This window comes from Myotis nattereri (genome assembly GCF_964212035.1).
Source record: "Myotis nattereri genome assembly, chromosome: 2".
NCBI classification, from domain to species: domain Eukaryota; kingdom Metazoa; phylum Chordata; class Mammalia; order Chiroptera; family Vespertilionidae; genus Myotis; species Myotis nattereri.
The window spans coordinates 113,256,085-113,282,890 of record NC_138076.1 but is presented as its reverse complement, the minus strand read 5'-3'; the positions used below and the strand labels follow the sequence as shown (position 1 = coordinate 113,282,890).

Sequence of the window (26,806 nt, the reverse complement as noted above, 5' to 3'; positions counted from 1 at the left end):
AACCTGCACCCTCTCCAATCTGGAACCCCTCGGGGGATTTCCGACTCCCATCAGTCGGCCATCCCTCTCACAATCCGGACTGCTGGCTCCCAACCACTCGCCTGCATGCCTGCCTGATTGCCCCTAACCGCTTCTGCCTGCCAGCCTGATCCACACCTAACTGCTCCCCTGCAGGCCCAATCGCCCCCAGCTGCCCTCCCCTGCTGGACTGGTTGCCCCTAACTGCCCTCCTCTGCCAGCCTGGTCCCCTCCAACTGCACTCCCTCCCCTGCAGACCTGGTCACCCCCAACTGCCCTCCTCTGCTGGTCTGGTCACCCCCAACTACCCTCCTCTGCTGGCCTGGTCGCCCCTAACTGCCCTCCCTTGCCGGCCATCTTGTGACTACATGGGGACGGCCATCTTTGACCACATGGGGGCAGCTGTCTTGTGTGAGGGTGTGATGGTCAATTTGTATATTACCTCTTTATTATATAGGATTGGGGTAATTGTAAGTTGTCATTCCCATCTCCAGGTTTTTGTGTTTTTTTTTCACTTTTCAGGACTGTACTTTTTAAAAAAATCTTTATTGTTGAGATTATTACATATGTTCCTCCCCCCCCCCCCCATAGCTCCTCTCCACCTGGTTACCACCTCACCCCAGGCCCTTGCCACCCTATTGTCTGTGCCCATACATACTGCATACATGCCTATAAGATCATTGTCTAATCTCTTCCCGCACCCCCCACAACCCTTCCCTCTGAGAATCGTCAGTCTGTTCCATTTCCATGACCCTGATTCTATTCTGTTCACCAATTTATTCTGTTCATCAGATTTTTTATTCATTTGATTTTTAGATTCACTTGTTGATAGATATGTATTTGTTATCACTTTGTTCATAATGTTTTATCTTTACCTTTTTCTTCTTCTTCCTCTTCTTAGAGAATACCCTTCAGCATTTCATATAATACTGGTTTGGTGGTGATGAACTCCTTTAGCTTTTTCTTGTCTGTGAAGCTCTTTATCTGACCTTCAATTCTAAATGATAGCTTTGTTGGGTAGAGTATTCTTGGTTGTAGTTCTTGCTATTCATCACTTTGAATATTTCTATCCACTCCCTTCTGGCCTGCATAGTTTCTCTTGAGAAATCAGCTGACAGTAATATGGGTACTCCCTTGTAGGTAACTAACTGTTTTTTTCTTGCTGATTTTAAGATTTCTTCTTTTTCTTTTGCACTTGGAATTTTAACACATTGTTTGCGGGTAGTTTTTATTGCGCGCTAACAGGTGGCGCAGGCCATTTTTGCAGTTGAATAGATTGATTACCATTATACCTGGAAGTACATACATAATTCACCATTGTATGTGTTAGAGACCCAAATTTTGTCCTTTGGAATTCGTATATCTGCATGTTAGCATCCCTTTAGAGCAATAAAAAAGTATAAAAATAAACGTATTTATATGTTACCCGCATTCTACCGCTAGTCTATAAAAAACGTATTAATACGTGTCCCGTGCTCTACTACCAGTCAACGTAAAACATATAAATACATTTCCCGCATACAATGTGTTAATTATGATATGTCTTGGTGTGGTCCTCTTTGGATTCCTCTTGTTTGGGGTTCTCTGCACTTCCTGGACTTGTAAGTCTATTTCTTTCCCAGGTAGGGGAAGTTTTCTGTCATTATTTCTTCAAATAGGTTTTCAATATCTTGCTCTCTCTCTTTTTCTGGCACCCCCATAGTTCAGATGTTGGTACGCTTGAAGCTGTCCCAGAGGCTCCTTACACTGTCTTCATATTTTTGGATTCTTTTTTCTTTTTGCTATTCTGGTTGGGTATTTTTGCTTCTTTGTATTTCGAATCATTGACTTGATTCTTGGGATCCTCTAGTCTACTGTTGAATCCCTGTATGTTATTCTTTATTTCAGTCAGTGTATGCTTAATTTTTTGACTGGTCCTTTTCCATTTCTTTCTTTTTTTTTTTTTTTTTGGCATTCTCACTAAGATCCTTGAAGGTCTCACTGAGTTTCTTGGAGGTTTTTAGAAGATTCTTGAGTAACCTTATAACTGTTGTTTTGAACTCTGTATCCAGTAGTTTGCTTTCTTCCATTTATTTCATTTGTGACGTGTTTCTTTGTCTCTGCCTTTTGGCTGTTTCCCTGTGTTTCTTTCTATGTATTGGGTAGCTGCTAAGTCTCCTTGAATTGATAGAGTGGCCTTATGTTGTGGGTGTCCTATTGGGCCCAGTGGCTCAGCCTCCCCAGTCACCTGAGGTGGACACTCTTGGTGTACCCCTTTGTGGGTTGTGTGCACAGTCTTGTTGTAGTTGAGCCTTGATTGCTGTTGGTATCACTGGGAGGAATTGGCCTCTAGGACAATTGGCTGTGGGGATCAGCTGAGACTATAGTGGGAGAGCTGCTGTGCAAGAGACACCCTTATGGAGCAGGACTTGCTTCAGTGGGGCTTTGGTGTTCATTGAGTCTGTCCCTTGAATATGTCACTTATGGATGTGAAGAGTTGTAATCTGGTATGGTCTCACACTGACCACTGAGAACACTGGCTCTTAGATCTCCTAGGACAGTGATGGCGAACCTATGACACGCGTGTCAGAGGTGACACGCAAACTCATTTTTTTGGTTGATTTCTCTTTGTTAAATGGCATTTAAATATATATAATAAGTATCAAAAATATAAGTCTTTGTTTTACTATGGATGCAAATATCAAAAAATTTCTATATGTGACACGGCACCAGAGTTAAGTTAGGGTTTTTCAAAATGCTGACACGCCAAGCTCAAAGGTTTGCCATCACTGTCCTAGGAGGTGCAAAGTCAGCCATTGCCTGAGGCCACCCAGCAGGAGCTACAGAGAGATCTGCAGATTCCTCCTCTTTGTATCGGGTTTAGAAGTTCCCAGATGAGGCCTTGCTCCTCCAGGTGGCCTCTGCAGAGGCAATCTCCCTCCCGATTAAAAAAGCGGCACATCCGGGTGCCGGACCAGCCGTTCCCCGCCTCCATACCTCCCACCGGTCTCAATGCACTTTCTTTTTTACTTCTGTAATTGTAGTACTTCCACTCAGCCAGCTTTCCCATGGTTCTGAATAATAGTTGTTCTGTATTTTAGTTGTAATTTTGATGTGGTTGTGGGAGGAAGCAAGTGCAGGTGTTTACCTGTGCTGCCATCTTGGTTCCTCCCCCATCTCCAGTTTTAAAACTTATAATGGCTTTGATGTTTATAATTATATATTTCTTTTAATCAGTAAGCCAGCAGACTTTAGCAAGTGCTATTCTACGTGTGGAGTATTATTCTAGAATGCTATGGAGCAGAGGGTTGGAAGGGAATTAGAAAAGACATTCTAGTTCTTTGAATTACTGATAATTTAGATGGTAACTATTCCATAATAGAAATGACTACATAATTAAATAGGAATTAGAAGTCCAAAATAAGTACCTAAAGTATATTAAAGTATTACTCAAAAAATATGAATTAGACATCCATAGTTACAGTAGGTGCCTTTGAATATGAAATGACATCTCTGGACAACACATGGGGCCCTAGAGAAAGGGAATGCTTACTTGAAGCTGTTTAAGAAGCAGAGTTTAGGATGTGGGTTCAATCCCTGTTGGCCCATGTACGGGAGGCAACTGGTCGAAGTTTCTGTCTCACATTGATGTTTCTTCCTCTTTCTCACTTCCTCTTTTTCTTAAAATCAATTAAAAAAGCAAATACATATCCTTGGGTGAGGATTGAAAAAAAAAACATTAGAAAAAAAAATGAAGTAGAGTGTAAAAAGCACGAGTTAGTAATGTGCTAATTGTGCATGTGAAGCCTGAGAATAAAGAAGGAGGCTTTGTCAACTCAGGTAGGAAGATTGGACATTAGCTATGGGATGTTGACTTAGAACCTGGAACCGGACTGGAAGATGCAGACATGAATTTCCTGGAGTTTACTTTTGGAACTGGCATTTGTGGAGGCACAATGTGGGGTGAGTAAAGCACCTGGGAGCAATAGAATGGCGATCTTTTTAGATCGGGAGCAGATGGCAATCAAAGTTGGTGAGACATGGGTATCTGGTGGACAAATGTGGTTCTTAAAGGCAAATGCACAGATATAAGGATACAGATTTTGAAGAAGTGCTATTTTTTTCTTGAGATTTCCAACCCCTTATATGATAGATGGAAGGGTCCTATGACATTATAAATATTGACTATTTAAAGAGGTGTGTTATCAAAAAGCTAAGTGGAGGGGGCTCATGGAAGCCCACAGGAGTGTTTGGAGATGACCTCCGAATTAATCAGACATTTTACTGCATTTTCTTCTGTGTGCATAGCATCTGTGTGCCAATTATGATTTGACTTCTGTCTTTTTTTTTAACTTAAAAAGAATTCCTTCTTAAGTGGCTATTTGTGTGAAAAATTGTGTATTTTGTTTGTTACATGAAATGGGAGCAAAGAGCTTTGAGGCTGAGGAGGGTTCCCGTGGAGTGTCCTGTGTTGATGTTGTGATGGACAGGTTGTCAGAGGAGGGTCTTTCTTCCCTTTGGATCTGGGGTCCAGTAACCAGTGAGATGCTAGAAAAAGATAATTTCCACTGTAGCTTCAAAAGTGCATTAACATTGTCTAACATTATGGAAACTGTTGTCCTCCAAAGGAGTTTCAAAATGCTATGAAATTGGAAACAGTAAAGAAGAGAAGATAAAGCATCATTGTGTGGGGGCTTTTTAGTAGGTTCTAATAAAATAAGGATCCACACACCATTTTGAAGACTATAAAGTGTGACTTTGAACCTTAGTGCAGGGCAAGGATCATGCGAGGTTAGGAAATCATTTTGCATGGGGAACAGGGAAGTAAGTGACCGAAGGAGTGAGTGCTGGGAGAGAGTAGGATGGAGTTTGGAATGAACGCAGGACCTGGGAAGAGGCAGAAACACAGATAAACCGCTCTGTGTGCTGCTGCATGAAGCTATGTCAGCACAGCAAGATAAACTGTGGTACTATTTTTAAGGCAGCAAATACAGGAAAACAAATTTAGAAGTGGGATATGCTTATGAGGTTTTATTTTGGGGGGTTGGTGCAGTTGTAAATTACATTTTATGGTTGATATTGGATTACATTTTTGCTTCAGGCCAAATGGAGCCAGGCGAGCTGCTAGAAATCTTCCCATTCTACCCCCCATCCCCCGCAAGTCAATAGCTTTTGAAGGGAACAGACACTTCTAATTTTATTGGCTTTTTGTGATATGAACTTTATTGAAAACCTGGCAGACTCTTAATCTCACAAATAAGTGATTATGTTTGCTTGTTCACAGAAAGTTTTGGAGATCACTATTTTCATGGGAAAAGTTAGTCAGGCCTTGGCTTATTCGTTTAAAAAAAAAATCTCATTTCCATAAAATAAGCCAGGGGAGCCAGAGCAAAGCTTTTCATAGGTTATAGTGTGAAGAAGCTTGAGAAAGATGGCCTTGTGTTTTCTGTTTTTAGAGATTTTTTAATTGGCAAGGAGACAGTGGGGGGTACTTCATTAAAAGGTTAGCATTGAGAGTTATGTCACTATCACTAAATTTCTTTTTAAGTGAGAGCAATTGGATGCTTAATGATTAAAAGTTCATTTTTTTGTAGTAAATGATAGGTGTTAATGTGTTAAACTGTAGATTTGATTACATTGCTGTTGAATAAGAATTTATTCATTCATTTATGTAATAAAACTTTATTGGGCATTTACTTTATGCAAGGGCCTGGGCAAGATGCCCCAGTGAGACTACATCTGCTTCCGAGGTGCGGGGCTGTTGCTCAGCAGTAATTAATTCTTCATACCATGTGAACGGCCGTGACATGAACATTTGTCTCTTTTTGGCTGCCCAGCATTTGAACTCCTGTCAGTACTGTAGAATTCTACTCATGGGATTCTGGTGGGAGCTGGGCCGTGGCCCACTAAGAATGTCAGAGGTAGACACTGGGCTCCCTGAGCTCAGGGAGGGCACCTGTGGTTGAGTGTAGCTACTTGGACATTGCCAGGCAGGATTCTGAGCTGGAGCCAGGGACCCATGTAAGCCAGTCATTTCAGAACCCACTCCTGTGGTGTGACCTCGGAGTCCAGTATCTAGTGTTCCATGTAGACGGTGCCCCTGGTGGGTGGTGCCCATCAGGTGGCTTGCTCCCAGTGAGTTACTGTGGATGTGTGAGCCCCACCTGCTCCTTGTGCTGCTGCATGAAGCATAGCAAGATGAGGGCACAGGCAAGGACAGGCCAACACTGCCTGCAGCGTCAGGAAAGACTTTGTTAGGGCATCTGAGCCTGGAAGGACTAGTAAGAGCTTGCTAACCCCCGCCTGGGGCAACTGTGAGGACTCTAATGGGGGGAGGTCAGTTGTGAGTTCCACTGGATGTTAGTGAGTGGGTGAATGAAAGGAAGGCCAATGGCTCTGAGCTAACATGATGAGTTCATGTTTGGAAAGGTGGGATTGAAGGGACCAGTGAGACTTGGGGTATATGGGGTCAGGGCCTGGAATGGAGACCGACCTGGAAGGACAGTAGTCAGGTGACTCTCGTTGAGTGCACGTCTCTATTATTTTATTCAGTGCTCCTGTCAAGAAACTGTGCTGTGCCATTTTCGAGTGTCCGCTCCTTTAAGTCTGTGAAGTGGTTACAGTTATTTTCCCATTTTTCAGAGAGGAAACTGAGGCTCAGAGGGATGGAGTGACTTGCACATGGAATATCACTAATAAATAGAGCAACCAGGCCGATATCTCAGTCTGACTGGCTCCAAAACCTCTTCGTCTGCTCTGCTGCCTCCTGACACACAGATGGGGCTCAGTCACGGCAGATGGGTGCAGCTGATGTGTGCGAAGAATTCCACGCTGTTAGTCAACGGATTCTTGTTCACTCCATCCCTTTACCTGGCTTTATTGTTTAATACCATGTATCCCTGACATTACCTTCTACATTTATTTGCTTATTGCCTGCCTCCTTCACTAGAATGTGAGATCCAAGGGGGCAGGGACTCGGCCCTGTCCTTTTACATCTGTTTACTGTGTTCCTAGAACTGTGCCTGGCACATAGTAGCTACGCAGATATTGTCGAATGAATAATAATAAAAACTATCACATACATATCCTGTACCACGTGAAAGCATGTAGTAACTCACTTGATTCCCAGGACTATAGTTATCCCAATATTAGAAATGAGATAACAGAGGCACAGACAGGTCAAGGAACTTGCTCAAGGCTGCACAGCCCAGAGACATGGTGCGAGGATTCTCATATAAGCACTTTTGGTCCAGAAATCAGATCGTTAGATGCTAAGTTTTACTGCCTCTCATGAGTGAATGAATGATTAGTTAAGACAGATTTATATGAGCTATAAAAATGTACTTAGTAAGGCATCTCAAAGTAGACAGTTAATAAAAATAAATTTTATAAATAATGAGGTGATATTTTTCTCTTGTTAATAAGAAAGGACAGTTAATGATTAAGATAGGTATCTGGAAAAATATTTTTTTTAAAATAGGCTCAGATTCCTGGAAGATACATTATAGCATCATATATAAACTACTGGTCCATAAATAATACTGGGTTTTTAAAGGCTAGTAAATCTGTCTGATACTATATACTTCAAACAGCAATATTATATATCTCTGTTATTATCCTCATAAGATATACCTATTTCTTATGGAAGAAATTATAACAGTAAACAGATGTTAACTTTCATCATAATTTATTTGTTGGTCTAAAAGCTCAGTTCAATGCTGAAGAACTATATAACAGTTGGATTTTGGAAATACAGTTGAACTGGAATCACTCTTTAAACAGGGTCAGCCTTTTAAAACTTTTGCCTAATTCTGAACAAATGCCTGGGCTTTTACTTCTAATTTAGTCCTTGGACTGAATAGTCAGACTGAATTAGACCATAAATTCGTGTACTGCTAGGCTTATATTTTTAATTAAGGGATGGACAAGTTACAAATATTGGGAATCAGTTTGTGGACCGTGGAAAAGGCCAACAGCATGGGGTTAAATGAGTGGAATTCTTTCAAGGCAGACACAGGAAAACTAAAGTGCTTCAAAACCAAATCTGCCTAATAATGAAAGCAATTTGTGATATTTTTAACATTAATCTGTTTTCATCCACGTTCCAATGTTGGTTTTTTATTTCATTCTATTCATATTTCTAGCTATCAGTTTTTCATCGTTTTCCCTCCATATCAAGAATAATGGGTTTTCTCCATTCTCAGAGCCTTTTTACAGTGCTCAGCTCTGGACTTGAACCCGGTTCCTTAATGAAGATGATGAATATGTGTAATAAGCAGGTGATGAGTTAGATGTAGATTTTGAACTTGTTCGTTTTTAATAATTATTAGAGGCTTTAAATGTGAATATAGGCCTTGATAAGAAATATGCTCAAAGGAAGTACTGACTGAAAGTCCAGTGGGCTTTCTGAGTATAAAGTGCCTGTTAGGACACTGGTAGATGCTGAGGATGGAAGTAGAGGTAGACTTTGGTTCAACAAGGTAGGTCGTGGTGACATAAAAAGTTTAAATCATTGTGATAAAGTTTTTCATTTTCTTTCCCTTTTCTGTCATTTTCCCTCATTTGAGCATTTGTATTTTTAGCCCCTTTATGCTTGCCTCTTTTGTGGCATAGTTTTCTTAGTGGTAGGATTTTGTCTTATCTTTTAGGTTTGAAATAGCATGGTTTGGTGAATGGACACAGCTCAGATAGACAGCAGACAGGGCTGCATGCACAAGTGTTTCTTCTATAGCCTTTACTTTCCCCTTGATTTTTTATTTGAAAACTGTTTTTTAGTCATTCATGCAATTACATATTAGAAAAGTAAGCTTTTCATTTAAAGTGCCTTAGGCTGGTGGTGATATGGCACCTTAAGGAGGTCTAAACCCCGTTTTGGTATTAGACAAACAGAACAGAAATGATTACAATTCCAAGTGGTAAGATCTGGGGATAAGACCATTTGATGGGAAATTTATTGTGATCTTTTAAACTATTTTATCTTAGAAGTGCTAGTACACATGAGTAATATGTATATCTGTTTGGGTCTTTTGTATTCACACACTGAATATATACATACATATATACATACATGCATATATACATACATATACACATACATGTACTATATAAAACAAGAATAAAAGCTTTTGGGGCTTTTTGAGTATTGTTAATAGATAAAAAATTATTTATAAAGTGGCCTTGGCTTAGTGAAGAGTTAAATCAAGACCAGGCTTCTGAGTGTCAGGGTAGAACTTTATATATTTGAGAACTTTGCTTTAAAAACCCTGTGGAGACAGTTAATGACAGCATACAAGTTTTTGAAGGGTTTCTATTTGGAAATATAGGGGTACAGAAAGCTTGATTGCCATTTTTGTGTTCACCAACTGAAGTAAATACAAAATCCTGGCATATGATTAGTGAACAAAGAAGTAATGATTACAGTTCACCAGTAAACCAGAGAGTTTATTTTAGTCTAGAATTTAACTTCCCCTCTGTGCTGACTAAACCTGTGCCTGCTGCACTTTTCTTGTGACTGAAATTTGTCAGAAGCCTGGCTTTGCATCTCTGTCAGGAAAGTGCCCTCACAGCCTTTCTGCTGACATTACCTGTCTAGGTTTAATATCTAATGACATCACTTACATACAGGGTGGGGCAAAAGTAGGTTTACAGTTATTCGTATGGAAAATAATACAATAATATATATATTATTATATATATAATATATTATTATATATTATATATTATATATATACATATATATGTATGTATATATATATATATATATGAAAGCCTAAGCGATGGCTTGACCTTTCGACCAGTAGCTATGGCATGCACTGACCACCAGGGGGAAGATGCTCAATGCACAGGCATGGAAACATGGAATAGACTGATGAACCTCAGAGGGAAGGGGAAAAGGGGGAGGGTATGAAGAGATTAACCAAAGACCTTATATGCACACTAGAAGCCCGGTGCATGGATTTGTGCACTGGTGGGGCCCTCAGCCTGGCCTGCAGGGATTGGGCCGAAACTGGCAGTCCAACATCCTCTGAAGGATCCCAGATTGTGAGAGTGCACGAATCCATGCACTGGGCCTCTAGTTAATAATAGTACAAGAATAAACTCTGTGTTTCGCATACTCACAACTGTAAACCTATTTTTGTCTCATCCTGTATTTCCTATAGCTAAGAAGGATAGTACTCATTGGGGAGAAAAATGTTGAGGTTCATTCCTTTTTCATAAAGACATTTTTAAAACTAAACTATGTTTTAACTACATTAAAGGGTTTTTAAAGCATGCATGTGATGCCTTCTGTCATCTTGACGTGAATATTTTCATTTTTCTGGTTCCTTTCTAGTCTCTCTTCATATGTGAATTTGTTTTATGTTGCTGGAATCATGTGTTTTTCCATTCAACATAAAGTTGCTTCCATTGTTATAAAGTCTTCACTATTATAATTTCAATTGCTATATAATAGCTCATTTGCTACTTATTTTTCTTATAAAACTTTATTTAGTATTTACTATTTCTTTTCTAGTTTGCTCATATTAGCATGCTCCCATAATTATTTGAAAATTTTATTCAAATATTATCTTTATTAGTTTTCTTCATACATGATAGTTATTTTTAAATAATCCCTCATGAATATATGTGTGCGAGTGTATAAAACTTATAGTATTTTTTTTAAAGGCAGTGAAAATTACTGAATAATTTAGACTCAACAATAGGAAAGCCCTGATTATCTTGGGCAACTGTTAATTCAGCCTTTAGGTTTACTTTTTTCTCTAACATGCCGTGTTGTTAGTCTGATTGAACCTTTGATTACTGTTTTTGCATTTCATTTGTGTATATGGAAGTTAAAATAAATGCTACATTATGTAAAGAAATGAAGCTTATTTGATATTTAACTCCAAAGATTTATATTACAACAATTTTCTTCTTAAATAATGAACTTGTATGAACTGTATGACTGATAGGGAATGTTATGCACTATATTTCTCTAGGAGCTCCCCAGAGTCCTTCTGCTTCATGAGCTGTCTAAGCAGGAAGGTGCATGGACCATCCTTCCACTGTTACCGCAGTACGTTTAACTGGAAATGTGTCAATTCCTGACATTTCTACCTGGAAACTCGTAAGCTCCCTAGTTTTCTTATAAGAGGGTGTGTGTTTTTTTTCTCAGAGCCAGTAAGTGAAGTAAATTTGAACTCAGTTTTTTATGACTATTACATTAACCCGATTTCTTCTTAACCATGAATGACTTTTATTTTTAAGTGTTTCTTTTTTAAAAGATAAAAAGTCTCTATATTTGATATTTATGTTTGACAATTATCTGTCTTCTGAACTGGTGTTGTTATGGAGAGATTTCACTTTAGGATCTCTAGCTGTTATATAAACCATTATTATTTGGCTTTCCTATATGCTGAAACTATATGTTGAAAAAAAGTATAAGTAAAACTTTAGATTTCTTGCCATTTTATTTATGTCCTTCATCATTTCCTGCCTATCAGTTTTAAATCTTATTATAAACTTGCTTTATAGAAGTGATTACTAGAGCCTATTTCCTTTTGTCAGCTTTTCTGCAACATATAGCAGAAATTCATCATGGATTTTCTTCTGTGAAGAAGAGACAAGAATACGAGTTCCAGAACTCTTAGAAACACTCAGAAGATATGATACCTCAAAGGTGAATACAGTTTCAATACCAGTGTTTAGCTTTTGGGTGAAATGCTTAAAAGAATATTTTGACTATAAGGTTTTTAAAACTAATAAAGTAATTTAAAATGAAAGAGAATGTAATAATAGTTGAAAATCTGGAAGCAATGTTAAATAATTCTCTTTAAGTTTTGTAGCTTTCAGAGGGATGGAACTTACCATGAGCTGTTCTTAAATGAGAAGAAAAATCTACTTATATGTGCTAACAGTTTCAGAAAGTTCAAAAACTATAACCCAGAATTAAGTTATGCTTCTCTTTATGAACAGTGACCACATAGTATTTTAGATAAGAAATATATTTTGAGTACCACTGTAATAGCAGGGCACACAGACAAGGGTCCTGACCACATGGATGGTACAGGATAATAAGAAAACAACAGACCATTAAGGAAGCAATTACAATAAAAAATGAAACGTTTTTTAATAAGGGAAATGTGAGGTGCTATTAGAAGCACATAGCCGGTCATCATATTTAATCTGGAAGGGTCACAAGTGGAATTGACATTTAATCTGAGTCACGTAGGATGAGTAGGAATTAACAGGAGAGAAAGTGTTCTAAGCAGTTATATGTAAGAAGGTCTGGAGGTGAGAAGGGATGCATCTTATGTTAGGTACCCTGCTACTTTCATATTTTATTTTGTGCAAATACGATATAGCCATTGACTCTTTTTTTTCTTTATTGATTAAGGTATTACATATGTGTCCTTATGCCCCCGTTACTCCCCCATCCTTCCCACTCTTGCCCTCACCCCCCTGTTGTCTGTGTCCATTGGTTAGGTTTATATGCATGCATACAAGTCCTTTGATTGATCTCACCCCCTTACCCCCACCCTCCCCTACCTTCCCTCTGAGGTTTGACGGTCAGATCGATGCTTCTCTGTCTCTGGAGCTGTTTTTGTTCATCAGTTTATGTTGTTCATTATATTCCACAAATGAGTGAGATCATGTGATATTTATCTTTTTCTGACTGGCTTATTTCGCTTAGCATAATGCTCTCCAGTTCCATCCATGCTGTTGCAAATTAGGTAAGAATATCTTCTTTTTTACTGCAGTGTAGTATTCCATTGTGTATATGTACCACAGTTTTTTAATCCACTCATCTGCTGATGGGCACTTAGGCTGTTTCCAAATTTTAGCTATGGTAAATTGTGCTACTATGAACATAGGGATGCATATATCCTTTCTGATTGGTGTTTTTAGTTTCTTGGAATATATTCCTAGAAGTGGGATCACTGGGTCAAATGGGAGTTCCATTTTTAGTTTTTTGAGGAAACTCTATACTGTTCTCCACAGTGGCTGCACCAGTTTGCATTCCCACCAGCAGTGCACGAGGGTTCCCTTTTCTCCACATCCTCTCTAGCACTTTTCGTTTGTTGATTTGTTGATGATAGCCATTCTGACAGGTGTGAGATGGTACTGCATTGTCGTTTTGATATGCATCTCTTGGATGATTATTGACTTTGAGCATGTTTTTATATGTCTCTTGGCCTTCCTTAGGTCCTCTTTCGAAAAGTATCTATTTAGATCCATTGACCATTTTTTGGTTGGGTTGTTTATCTTCCTTTTGTTAAGTTAGTTGTATGAGTTCCCTGTAAATGTTGGAGATTACTAGTAAACCCTTATCGGTGATAACATTGGCAAATATGTTCTCCCATGCAGTGGGCTTTCTTGTTGTTTTGTTGATGATTTCTTTTGCTGTGCAGAAGCTTTTTATTTTATTTTTATTTTTATTTTTTTTTATGTATAGGGCGTAATGTCACAGGAAGGCCATAGTATTCTGCCACCCGTGAGGTGTAAGCCCAAGTTGCTGTTGGATGTGTTGTACACAGAGAAGCCATTCTTCAGGCACTCTGCTCTCTCCACACCCAAAGAAGCTTTTTATTTTGATGTAGCCCCATTTGTTTATTTTCTCTTTAGTTTCCATTGCCCTTGAAGCTGTATTAGTGAAGATATTGCTTCGGCATATGTCTGAGATTTTGCTGCCTTTGGATTCCTCTAATATTTTTATGGTTTTATGGCTCTTGTTTACCTCTAATCCCTAGCACTAGAGGAGTATTGAATACTTAATAGGTGGTCAATAAACACTTGTAAACAACTGAGTAATCCTGTGAGGTCAGCTTTCCTCCTGGGCTCCGGTCAGTGCCCCTGCAGGTGTAGAGTGCTGATTCAGGGGCATCTTGGGAATAAATCAGGCTGCTCTGTTCTGGAGAAGCCTAGGTTACACCCTGATCACCTTATAGAATTCTTTAAACTTGGAATAAACAGAATGGGCCATTTCTGATACTACTGGATGCCTGGCCCACCCATGCCCATTCAGAACTGGGTCAGGTTTAATGAGGACACCGGGAAGGAAAGGTGGCTTTTGGCTGCCTGTTTGGTTTGTTGATAATAGACCCTAAAAATTGGGGGACAGTGAACATTAGATTTCTCAAGCACTAGAATGTTGTTACTGTCATAAAACCACCAGTTTCGATGTTGTTTAAATGCTTGAAGGATCCATTGTAGTTTTTCTTCATGCTTTGCTTTCTGGGAAGATACAGTATAATTGAGTGACACAGTTGTTAGGTTAAAAAAATAATTCCTTCAAAAGAGAGAATTATGACCATGTCTGAGATGATGCTAACCAGCATCTATGTACCTTTTGCCATGGTTTATGTAAAACATTTGTTAGGCGTTTATGTTTCCTTTTGACTTGGGAAAAACTCCCAAATCTTTTTCAGGATGTAGGAGTTTTAATCTCCTCCAAGTGTTCATTTCACCTGGAGATTATTTTTCCATTATCCATAGCTCTAATTCTCTTCAGAAGATGGTGACTCACAGTGCTTTTTAATGAAAATTGGAATAAATTCAAAAGTTCAAAGCAAGTTCATGAAAAGCAAGAACAGAGTAAAAGTGAGATGGTTCCCCCTCTTTTCTGAACTCTGCGATAGGAAAAAAATCTAGGATTCTTTATTTCTTTTAAAACTAGCACTTAGTAATAAAAATTACATAATGTTGAAGTTAGCTAACCAGTGTTGTTCCCCCTCCCTCCCTCTACTATTTGACATTTTAGAAATAAATGTATAAAGCAAGTCTGGCTTGGCTGTTAACACAAATAAACTACACAAAAATAATAAGATGTAATGTGGTAGAGTATCAGTTATTTTGTTTTATTCTGACATTTTTCCCTTCAATATCTTCCTGTCATTCTTACTAATGCAATTTATGCTGTTGTACAATATTTTAAATGGAAAATTTAATCTTTATTAAAATAATTAATATTTGTTAAATTGCCTTTACAGGTTATTTCTATAAATTTCCATATCTTGATGAAGTCTTTCTTTTTCCCACTGTATGCCTTTAACATAAGTGTGCATTTGCTGAGATGTCTTGACTTTTTAATTTTTTGCATTATTCTACTAGTTTGTTGACAGTAATTATAATTTTTAATGTCTATTTACAATTTTATCTTATAAATGTGCCACAAGCAATTCCTATTATTGAATGTTTAAATTGGCATTTTTTTTCTTTTTTCTTTCTCTCTATAATACATACACATTTTTAATTTTTACTTTAGAGGTATCAGAATAGTGCCTGAATCGTATTACACTTCTAGAGTCCAAAATTTTCAAATACATGGAGCCGATACACATGATTTGTACAGAATAGCAACCTGAGAATAATGAAAGAAAAATATTTTACAGATTTAAATAAAGAACTTTATTATAATTAAGATTTAAACATCCATTGCTATCACACATACATGTTAAGAAGTGCTGTATAAGTTCCTATAGAGACTTATATACATAATTAATACTTACTATTAGTTATTTTGCCTCAAGTTTAACATCTTTCAAACCATAGGTAATATTTTCTTTGAATTAATCAATATAAATTTTGAATATATAATCAGTAGAAAATCTTACGTAACCTGACACTCAAAAAAACCAACTATTATTTCTTAGATGTTCTAAATATTTTTGAAGGCAGACAAACATTTGTTTTAAAAGTTAAAAACTCAACAGGATCTGTGTCTTTTTATTTTAATCTTTATTTTTGAAAGTATTACATATGTGCGCTTTTTTCCCCCATTGAACTCTTCTAGTCCACCCCTCCTCCCACCCCAGGCCTTCACCAGCCTATTGCCTGTGTCCATGGGTTATGCATATATGCATGCAAGTTTTTCGGTTGATCTCTTCCCACTCACCCACCCTCCTCTGCCTTCTGGAACTATGTTTTTGATACAACTTTACATATTAATTTTTAAACAAGCAGTGACTATCTCTTTTGGATTTTCATTGCTAAGACAAGGCCTATAACACATAGCAGATAATTATTTATAAAATGAATAACATTTGGGAATTAATTCAATTTTTAGTGATCCAATATTATAAAATTTCCTGTAATTATGTCATTTAAAAATGAATATATACTTAAGAAATGTGAAAATTGTTTAATCACTTTAGAGCAGTCAAAATACAACACTATGATTGGTGTCTTGGTGTCAGAAAGCAATCATTTGGCCATATGCATCTTAATCTTTTATTTCATTCATTTTAAGTTGATGGTTAATTCAAAAACTGAGTTTTAATCAAAGTTGTTTTTAAACATTGTCATAATTTTATGTTGAAGAGTCAGATTAATGGCACTAGCCATTGCTTCTCTCCTCATCCACTCTTACTCTCTCTCCCTTGCTCTAAATTATAGTCTTTGAGAAGCCAAAGTTTACCATTCTCTTGAGCTACCAATGACTGCTGATGTTCTTTTTTCTCATCTCCAAGGCACTTGTTTTGCATCTTATTTGAAAAATATTCTAGAGTGAATCCAGGGTGCCTCTGATTTTCTTGAAATACTTTTGCTTCCTTTGTATTCTGTTCCAGATGTTTCTGTATTAGTTCCTGTGTTCAAGCTTTTACTTCCTTTTCTAATGCTGCTTTTCTAAATTGGTTGAAGAGCTCACCTGAGGAAACCTGACATTTTGACTGGTTTGCCTAACTTTTCTAAGAGTCTGCATTTTTGATTTGTATATCCTTCTGTACAGAAACTTGACATTCAGACTCAAAAACCATTATCATCACCAGACTGATGCATCACAATTAGGCCATTCAAGTGATTTTTCAAATCACCTGAGGCAGGATTTATAAAGGTGAAATGCTTTTTACACTCTGTATATGTTGTAATTCTTGATTATTAAATGCTAACTTGTGGTGATTTGGTGGTGTTCCACTTGAATGTGTAGTCTGATGAAAAAGGGCAATAGAGTAAGAGGTTGTATCTTCCATAGAAGATTGTATTTTACTTTCTCTTTAGAAGGAGAATCATTCTGTTTCACTTCAGTAACTTTAGGTAACATTTCTGATTCGGAATCACTGCTGCTACTTTCAGACTCTGACGAACTGCTGCTGCTCTCACTCATTTGGTAACAAATTTCAACAATAGTCTTGGATGATGGAGTTTTCTCAGATTTTGGTTGACATTTTCTGGAATTTAACTCATTATTGACATCCAGTAATTGCTTTTCCAACTCCTATTTTTTTCTGTGAATGAAGTTCTTCATTAAACTTCATTATTTCCTTATTGTGAGGTTTTAGGGGTCTTTTCCTTAGACATGCAGCAACATATTTTTCTAGCTATCTCAGTGTTATTGTTTGCAGTGTTTCAAAGTCTATCTCTGTCTCATCAGGGTTGGAATTTCTCAGTGAAGGGTCTCTTGATTGTATTATATGAACAACTTTTCCAAATTTATCTCGAGGAAGTTTGTTTATATCCAAACTCAATCGCCTTTTTTCCTTATAGCATTATCTTCATCCTCAGATTTCAGAGCCAACACTGGTTGTTTCCTCTTCTTTGGCTGATTGCTCTTGGATTTTTCCTTTAATTTTATTTGCTTAAACTTTTTTCTTGTATTTTCATCTGTGTTATTAACCTTTTCTTCTATCTTTTCCCTTTTATTGAAGAGGAAGAAAAAATTATGAGCAATAAAATAGCAATAAATACATATCTTTCAATAATTATCTAAAAATCAAAATAAATGAACGAGGAATCTAATGGACAAAATAAACTGATGAATAAAATAGAATCGGAGGCATGGAAACATGGAACAGACTGATGAATCTCAGAGGGAAGGTGGGGGTGGGCAGGAAGAGATTAATCAAAGATCTTATATGCATATATGTGTTACCTGTTGCTCAGTGATGACTTAATATCTTTATAAAGTATCAAGAAAAAAAACATCAGGTGGAACTGTGAACCTAAACATACAGGTTATGTTCATTTATGACCCGTTGCTGAATTGACCAATACTAAGACTCTGAAGGTATTTGTGACACAACCACAACTGGAAGGGGCTCTTTAAATATAGTACTGTATCCCTCCTGCTTTTATGTTCAGATTAGGATAAGGAGTGAGGTGATGATGGTTCGAAAGAGAAAATATGTAATATGTAAAATTATTAGAACTTAGGCTACTTGGTTTAAATTATATGCTTTAGTTTCTTTTTATAGGGGTGGTTGCCTTTTAAAGCTGTCCTGGGCTTGCTTTTAACAAAAAACTAGTGAGCACCTAGTACATGTTAGGTGTTCTGAGAACATAGCAGTGAGCAGAATGAACAAGAGCCCTGCCCACAGGCAGGGGTTATTCTTTTTTAAAAATATATATATATTTTATTGATTTTCTTACAGAGAGGAAGGGAGAGGGATAGAGAGCTAGAAACATCGATGAGAGAGAAACATTGATCAGCTGCCTCTTGCACACCCCCTACTGGGATGTGCCTGCAACCAAGGTACATGCCCTTGACCGGAATCGAACCTGGGACCCTTCAGTCCACAGACCGATGTTCTATCCACTGAGCCAAATGGGTTAGGGCGGCAGGGGTTATTCTTGATGCAGGAAAGATAAACAATAAGCAAAAATGCAAATAATGTGTAAGATGACCATTGGTGCTATGGAGAAAATAAAGCAGAATAGGAGGGATAAAGGATAGATTAGAGGTGGGCTTATTCTATGTAGGGTGTCCAGGGAATATCTCACTGATCAGGTTACATTTGAACAGAGGGTGAAGAAACCAAGGGAGTGAAACATGTGCTCCTTACTCGTATATCAAACTGCCTAATTAATACCTCCACTTATTTGTCTAATAGGAACCTCAAATTTAATATGTTCAAAATTGAACTCTTAATGACCCTTTAAACCCCTTCCATCTTTAGTCTTTCTCATCTCAGAAATGGCATTACCATCTACCCAGTTGTTCATATGAAAAACCAAGCATCATGATTGATTCCTCTTTTTCCCTCAATCCCATGTTGGCATGTTCAGTTGACTCTACCTCCAAAATGCACCTCTCATTTATCCTCTCTCCATATGTAATACTACCACTCTGCTCCATGCTTTCATCATCTCTTGCCTTGACCATTATTAGAGCCTCCTCACTCATCTCCTTGTTTCTGCTCTTGCCATGCTAATACTCTAGCCTCTCTATAATTCAGTTGATAATCATTTACCTGCTTGCAAACTTCCAGTGGTTTCCCATTCCACCGGAGATAGTTTCACTAGATACAGCATTTTTGGTTGGCCGAAGTCTCCTATTACTGTAAAGATATTATTATACTGTCTTTCAGATTCTATTTTTTTCTGTTTAAATGTCTGCTGTATGTCTTATTTTTATTCCTTTGAAAGAAATGTGTATATCCTTCCCAACTACTTTTAAGATTTTCTATATATGGTCTTTCAACCAACATATAACTATGTGTAGTTTTCTTTGTTTTTGTCTTTTTAAATTTTAAGTACTTTATTTATTGAGAGAGAGAGAGAGAGAGAGAGAGAGAGAGAGAGAGGGAGAGAGTGATTTGTTGTTCTACTTATTTATGTATTCATCGGTTGATGATCCAACCTGCGATCTTGGAGTATCAGGAGGATGCTCTAACCAATTGAGCTACCTGGCCAGGGCCTTTTTGTATTTTTTTTTATTGATTAAGTTATTACATATGTGTCCTTATCCCCACGTTACCCCCCCCCCCCCACACACACACTCATGCCCTCACCCCCCTGTTGTCTATGTCCATTGGTTAGGCCTATATGCTTGCATATAAGTCCTTTCGTTGATCTTTCCCCCTTACCCCCACCCTCCCCTACCTTTCCTCTGAGGTTTGATGGTCAGATCGATGCTTCTCTGTCTCTGGATCTGTTTTTGTTCATCAGTTTATGTTGTTCATTATATTCCATAAATGAGTGAGATCATGTGAAATTTATCTTTCTCTGACTTTATATTTCACTTAGCATAATGCTCTCCAGTTTCATCCATGCTGTTGCAAATGGTAAGAACTCCTTCTATTTTACCGCAGTGTAGTATTCCATTGTGTATATGTACCACAGTTTTTTAATCCACTCATCTACTGATGGGCCCTTAGGCTGTTTCCAAATCTTAGCTATGGTGAATTGGCACAAGAACAGACATATAGATCAATGGAATAGAATAGAGAACCCAGAAGTCGACCCAAACCACTATGCTCAATTAATATTCGACAAAGGAGGCATGAACTTACAGTGGAGTTAAGACAGCCTCTTCAATAAATGGTGTTGGGAAAACTGGACAAATACATGCAAAAAAATGAAACTAGACCACCAACTTACCCCATTCACAAAAATAAACTCAAAATGGATAAAGGACTTAAACATAAGATGGGAAACCATAAAAATACTAGAGGAATCTATAGGCAGCAAAATCTCAGACATATGTTGAAGCAGTTTCTTCACTGATACAGCTCCTAGGGCAATGGAAACTAAAAAAAAATAAACAAATGGGACTACATCAAAATAAAAAGCTTTTGTACAGCAAAGGAAACCATCAACAAAACATCAAGAAAGCCCACTGCTTGGGAGAACATATTTGCCCATGTTATCACCGACAAGGATTTAATCTCCAACATTTACAGGGAACTCATACAATTTAACAAAAGGAAGATAAACAACCCAATCAAAAAATGGTCAATGGATCTAAATAGATACTTTTCGAAAGAGGACCTAAGGAAGGCCAAGAGACATACGAAAACATGCTCAAAGTCAATAATCATCCAAGAGATGCAAATTAAAACAACAATGCAGTACCATCTCACACCTGTCAGAATGGCTATCATCAACAAATCAACAAATGACAAGTGCTGGTGAGGATTTGGAGATAAAAGGAACCCTTGTGCACTGCTGGTGGGAATGCAAACTGGTGCAGCCACTGTGGAGAACAGTATGGTGTTTCCTCAAAAAACTAAAAATGGAACTCCCATTTGACCCAGTGATCCCACTTCTAGAAATATATCCCAAGAAATTAGAAACACCAATTAGAAAGGATATATGCACCCCTATGGGCCTTTTTGTATTTGTCTTGATTGGAGTTTATAGACCTTCTTGAATCTATGGCTTGATGACTTTTGTCAGTTTTAGAAGATTCTAAGACTGTATTTCTACAAAAATTGATTCCGTTTCATTCTTTTCCTCCTATTTTATTTTTCATTTATTTTAGATCTTTTCATGGTGTCCCATATTACTCTTATGCCCTTTTTTGTACTTTCCTGCTTTTGATTTCTTTTTTCTTTCTTTTTTTTTTTTTTTTTTTTTGTATATCAATCTGGATGTTTTTTACTGACTTGCCTTAGATGTCACTAATTCTCCCTTCTCTTGTGTCTAATACCCTCTTAAATTCCTAACTTCAGTTACTGTATTATTCAGTTTGGGAATTTACATTTGACTCTTGTTTACATATTCTAGTTCTTTGGTAAACTTCATCTTTTCAACTATTTCATTAAATATGTAAGTCATAATTATGTTTTTGATAACTGCAAAATCTGATTTATCTGTGGGGTTCTGTTTTTTCTTTTCCTTTTGCTTTTGGTGGGGTCTTGTTGCTTGTCATGCCTGGTCATTTTTCACTAAACAACAGAAAAATTAAAGAGCCTGTGGATGTTAACCCATCCTACAGGAGAAATGAATATTCTAGGTTGTAGACCTTGTTTGGCCATGTCTATGTCCTTACTCTTATAACCCTTCTCCCCTGGCAGACCCTGTACTTCAGCTTGGGGCTCCCCTGCATCACTGTTGAAGTCTGTGCTCAGTTCTTTAGCCTCTGCACTCCTGTTTTCCACTTCTTGATTTTTCCTTTGGCTTTGTTATTGAAGGAAGATTACATATGGAATTTGGGGCTCACGTCACTGGGAACCTCTTAAATCTCTACCTTTTGAGCAATCCCCAGCTCCAGCTCTGTTTTAGTCTAGTGAGTTTGCAGAGTCCTCAGCTGCTGCTTTCTGTGGTGTGTTCCTCTCTGCTCTGGGAATCAGTAAATTCCTGAGAGTAAAAGGAGATGGATATGGGGTTCCATGGATGGACACACCTTTTCTCTGGGTTATTAGCCCTTACTATCTTTGTTGTTTTCTGACGCTCTCAATCAATTTTTTTAAAGTAATTTCTCCAGCTTTTATACTTGTCATCAGTGTGGGAGTAGGCCTGAGCCAGGCTATTCTGTTGTGGCCAGAAGTGGGAGTCTTCCACTGCATTTAGAATAAAGTCTATGTTACATTCCACTGGCATGTAAAACCCACTCTTATCTATCTTCTGCGTTTCTCTTATACCTCGTTTCTTCACTCCCAGTATATTCTAGCCGCACTAGATTTCCTTCTTTCATCAAATGTATCAAGCTCTTTCCCACCTGAGAGACTTTGTATTAACTGCCTTGACTTTTATTCCCCAGATTTGTGCATAGCTAGCTCCTTAATAGTACTTAGTTCAATTGTCACCTCTCTCCAGGATAGTCCCCTAGCCACTGTGTACATTTTCATCATAGCACATTGCAGTCACTGTCTGAACTCACTTTATTCCCTTATTTTCTGTCTTCCCACTATTGTGTAAGCTATGTTCCTGTCTGATGTGGAATCATAGTTAAATGGTAATTGATAATAACTAATAATATATGTTAATGGAGTGAATGAATGAATAAATGAATAAAATAGGCACTGATTCAGGAAGGAATTTTTCAAATTCTTTGCACACTTCTGTGGGGTGTAAGGTAAACTGTTTACTTTGCCTTAATAATGTTTTGATATGGAATATTTTATAAAATACTACCTATATAGTTATGGTGTAATGACTAGATTTTATTTAGCCTGATGATATATTAAATTACTCTCTTTATAGACAAAAATTATGCTCTGTTAACTGTCATGAATATTAGTTATATTTTTGTTAAGAAAATTAAAAAATATATAATCTGTGCTAATTCTTTATTACCTCAAATATTAGCTAAAACTACTTATAAGACTTTGTTTTTGGTGTGACATGAATGTTTTTTTTAAACGACATTTTATATCTTTATTTAACAGGACTGGTTTTTAGGAAAAGCATTACATGATGAAGAATCTACAATAATTCACCATTATGCCTTTTCTGAAAATCCTACAATTTTTAAATACCCGGACTTTGCTGCTGGCTGGGCCCTTAGTATTCCACTTTTAAACAAGTAAGAATTTATTAGATTTTTTATATTTTGTTGAGTGTTAGAATTGATGGATCTTAAATAGGTTTTCAGCCAGAGGTAGTGTGTGGTAGAGCAGAAAGTTCTTCTGCCTGATCACTTACTAGTCCCCTCAGACTCATCACTCAACCCCTCTGTGCTTCCTTATTAATAGTACTCACCTGCAAAATAAGGTGAATAATTAATTGTGATATAGGTGATAGATTATGCATGTGAAACCTGTATAATTTTATTAACCAATGTTATCCCAATATATTCAATAAAAATTAAAACAAACAAACAAAAAATAAATTGTGAGACTAAGGGAGGGCACATACATGCTTGGAGAAGTCTACCTTCATGGATTATTACTGTTGTTGCCCTGGCTGGTATGTCTCATTGGTTCAACATCGTCATTTGCACCAAAAGGTTACCAGTTCAATTCTTGTCAGGGCACATACCCAGGTTGTGGGTTTGATTCCTGGTGAGGGTGCATGAAGGAGGCAACTGATCGATGTTTCTCTCTCATATCAATGTTTCTTTCCCTCTCCCTCACTATCTAACATATCTCTCTATATATAGATATAGATATATAGATAAATAGATATATAGATATAGAGATATAGAGATATATACACATACTAGAGGCCCAGTGCACGAATTTGTGCACAAGTGGGGTCCCTTGGCCTGCCCTGTGGAATTGGGCCAAAACCGGCTCTCTGACATCCCCCGAGGTGTCCTGGATTGTAAGAGGGTGCAGGCCCGGCCCAGGGACCCCACTGGTGCATGATTGGGGCCAGGGAGAGACGTGGGAGGTTGGCCAGCTGGGGAGGGACCACGGGAGGGATCCAGGGCGTGTTGGCCCACCTCACTCTGTCCCGATCAGCTGGACCCCAGCAGCAAGCTATCCTGCCAGTTGGAGCATCTTCCCCCTGGTGGTCAGTGCATGTCATAGCAACTGGTTGGCCAGTCGACTGTCTGCCCCCTGGTGGTCAGTGCACATCATAGCAAGTGGTTGAGCGGACTTAGCATATCATTAGCATATTACACTTTGATTGGTTGAATGGACGACCAGACACTTAGCATATTAGGCTTTTATTATATAGGATATATATATATATATACATATATATATATATATATATCTCAAAAGATTGTTATTACTGTTGTTAATGGATCTAGTTAACAATAAATAGGCCTGACTTTGTCAGTAAGAAAGCAAATCAGTAACACACCTGGGATTGGCAGTTGATTACTAGTCATGTGTATGGGTGTGCATGCTTAAACATGGGTCACACAGAGGGACTGGAGGCATTGTAGATACTCATACCCAGCTCTTTGTGTGTATAATTACAATAATGCTTTTTTATTTTATTTTTTGTTATTTATTTAATAATTTATTTATTTAATGCTTTTTATTTTATTTTTATTTTTATTTATTTAATTTTATAAAGGTTTTTTAGATGTGGAAAATAAAGATAATTAAGTTGTAATTCTGGAGAAATGTGGTAATTAACAGGTCCTCTTTAATCTGAATACTTCAGATTATTATGTGTTTGTAATTTTTAAGGAATGGAAAGATGATAAAGCAGTTGTGGCCTTTATGTCTTCAAGGGTGAAAGTTTTCTATTATTTCTTACATGAAGTGTGCTATATCTAGGGTTTGGAGTCTTGAAAAGCTTCCTGGCCAGTTGTAGGTATAGAGGTAGTAGGTACCTTGTCATTAGTGTCTGGCTGAAACTGCTTGATGAGTCCCCTGACACTTGAAAATTCCTTATAGTGTAATTCCCTCCTTGACAAAATATTTTCAAGGTTAATAATATTTTCTGTTGAGAATCCAAAAATTACATCAACAGCACTCGCTGTTTAGCCTTCCTTACTGTTAGGGAACAGCCCCACATGAGGGTGGGGGTGGGGCGGGGTGGGGGCAGCTTCCATCAGGTAAGTGACCCATGGAAAATTCCTTTTGGGAACTGAGTTATAAGGAGAAAGACATAATGCATGGGGAACCATTTGGTCTGAGAGGTTATGATAGGAGAGGGATCATTTGGAGTCTGGCAGCCAAGACAGTGGCTCCCTGATGATTAGTAGCTTCCTAATGGAGGCAGAGGCCACAATCCCTTGACCACCCATTTCTGTCGGATTATTCTGACAATCTCTGCCTAGAGTTTCTTCTGACTTTCCAGTAAGCCTGTGAGCCTCCTATATGCTTTTATAAATGTACTAGTGGCCTGGTGCACGAAATTTGTGCACATTAAAAGGAGATTAATTTGAGGAAATGTTTTAATATTGCTATTTGCCCTTTTTCTATAATAGAAGGGTCAGAGATGAAAGAAAATTAGTAAAATGTATATGAAAATCTTCCTCCTGTCAGAGTCTGGGGCACACCATGGGACCCAGAGTCAAATCCCCACCCACCCACGTGCGCCTCGAAATCACACGATACCCAGACCCAGCTGGCCCCACCCCCATTGGGCTAGATACAGACCCAGCCAGTCCCACCCCTGTCAAGCCCCAGTGGGCAGGGGGTGAAGCCTCAGGTCTCCTGGCCTGGTGCCGGGGTGGGGGACACGGCCTGAGGTCCCCCGGCCTGGCACCGGGGCAGTGGGCACGGCCTGAGGTTCCCCATCAAGCCCTGCTGGGTGGGGGGCGTGGCCTGAGGTCCCCTGTCAAGCCCCACCGGGCAGGGAGCGTGACCTCAGGTCCCCTGCCAAGCCCAGCCTGAGGTCCACACACCTGGCGCAAGGATGGGGGGCACAATCTGAAGTTCCCTGTCCAGCCCCACGGGGGATAGGGATGTAGCCTCAGGTCCCTGCTGATTGCTCCTTAAGACTCTTTACGGGAACTTGGCCTCTGCTATGGGTGCAGCCATCTTGTGTTATGGAAACCCCGCCTCCACTGTGGGTGCAGCCATCTTTGTGATGGAGTGATGGTCATTTTGCTTATTCCCCTCTTTATTATATATGATTTTGTGCTTAAACTGATGACAGTGGATTCTGTTATTTTCAACTAAAACTGTGACCCTATGCCTGTCCTGAGATAGCAGAGCAAGGACACCCTGCTCCCAGTCTGCACCAGGCATGTCAGGAGGATCCTCAGTTTCCCTGCTCCATTCTTAGATGGGCTCGGGCAGAGGGCAGGGGTACTGAGGAGAGAGAATTGTCTTTCTCTTGAGAGAGGGACAAGTACAGCTGTAACCTGTCCTATGGTGTTCTCTGAGTGCAGACAGCACCTCCTTCCCCAGGGCCAAAGAGGAAACCAACAGACCTACAAAGAGCCTGTACAGAAAGCCTGGGTTATAACCATTTCTCTGAAACCAGCATAACTGCTTTCTCTATCCCACCCCTCTGAACTTGGAGGCCTCTCATTCTGGATACAAATCCTGCTAGTCTAGAGAGTTTCACCTTCCTTATTCCATCCTTATTTCCCCAGCTAGCAAGGACCTTCTTAGAGACCTATTTCGATGCTGAATGCAATTCACCTTTTATTGAGTTAGGTGTAAGAAATACCTACCTTTGCCTGGCTGGCTTGGCTCAGTGCTTGAGCATCTACCTATGAACCTAGAGGTCACAGTTCAGTTCCCAGTCAGGGCACATGCCTGGGTTTCAGGCTCGATCCCCAATGTGGGGCGTGCAAGAGGCAGCTGATCAA

At 38.5% G+C, this 26,806-nt stretch overlaps 1 protein-coding gene across 1 annotated transcript in view; it reads left to right on the top strand.

Moving 5' to 3' along the window:
• Positions 1 to 26,806, top strand: part of B3GLCT (beta 3-glucosyltransferase) — a 139,730-nt gene that overhangs the window by 47,842 nt on the left and 65,082 nt on the right. The window contains exons 5-7 of the mRNA XM_081083593.1: positions 10,977 to 11,053; positions 11,545 to 11,656; positions 23,025 to 23,161. Coding sequence (XP_080939719.1) covers positions 10,977 to 11,053; positions 11,545 to 11,656; positions 23,025 to 23,161 — 326 coding nt within the window. The remainder of the gene's footprint in view (positions 1 to 10,976; positions 11,054 to 11,544; positions 11,657 to 23,024; positions 23,162 to 26,806) is intronic.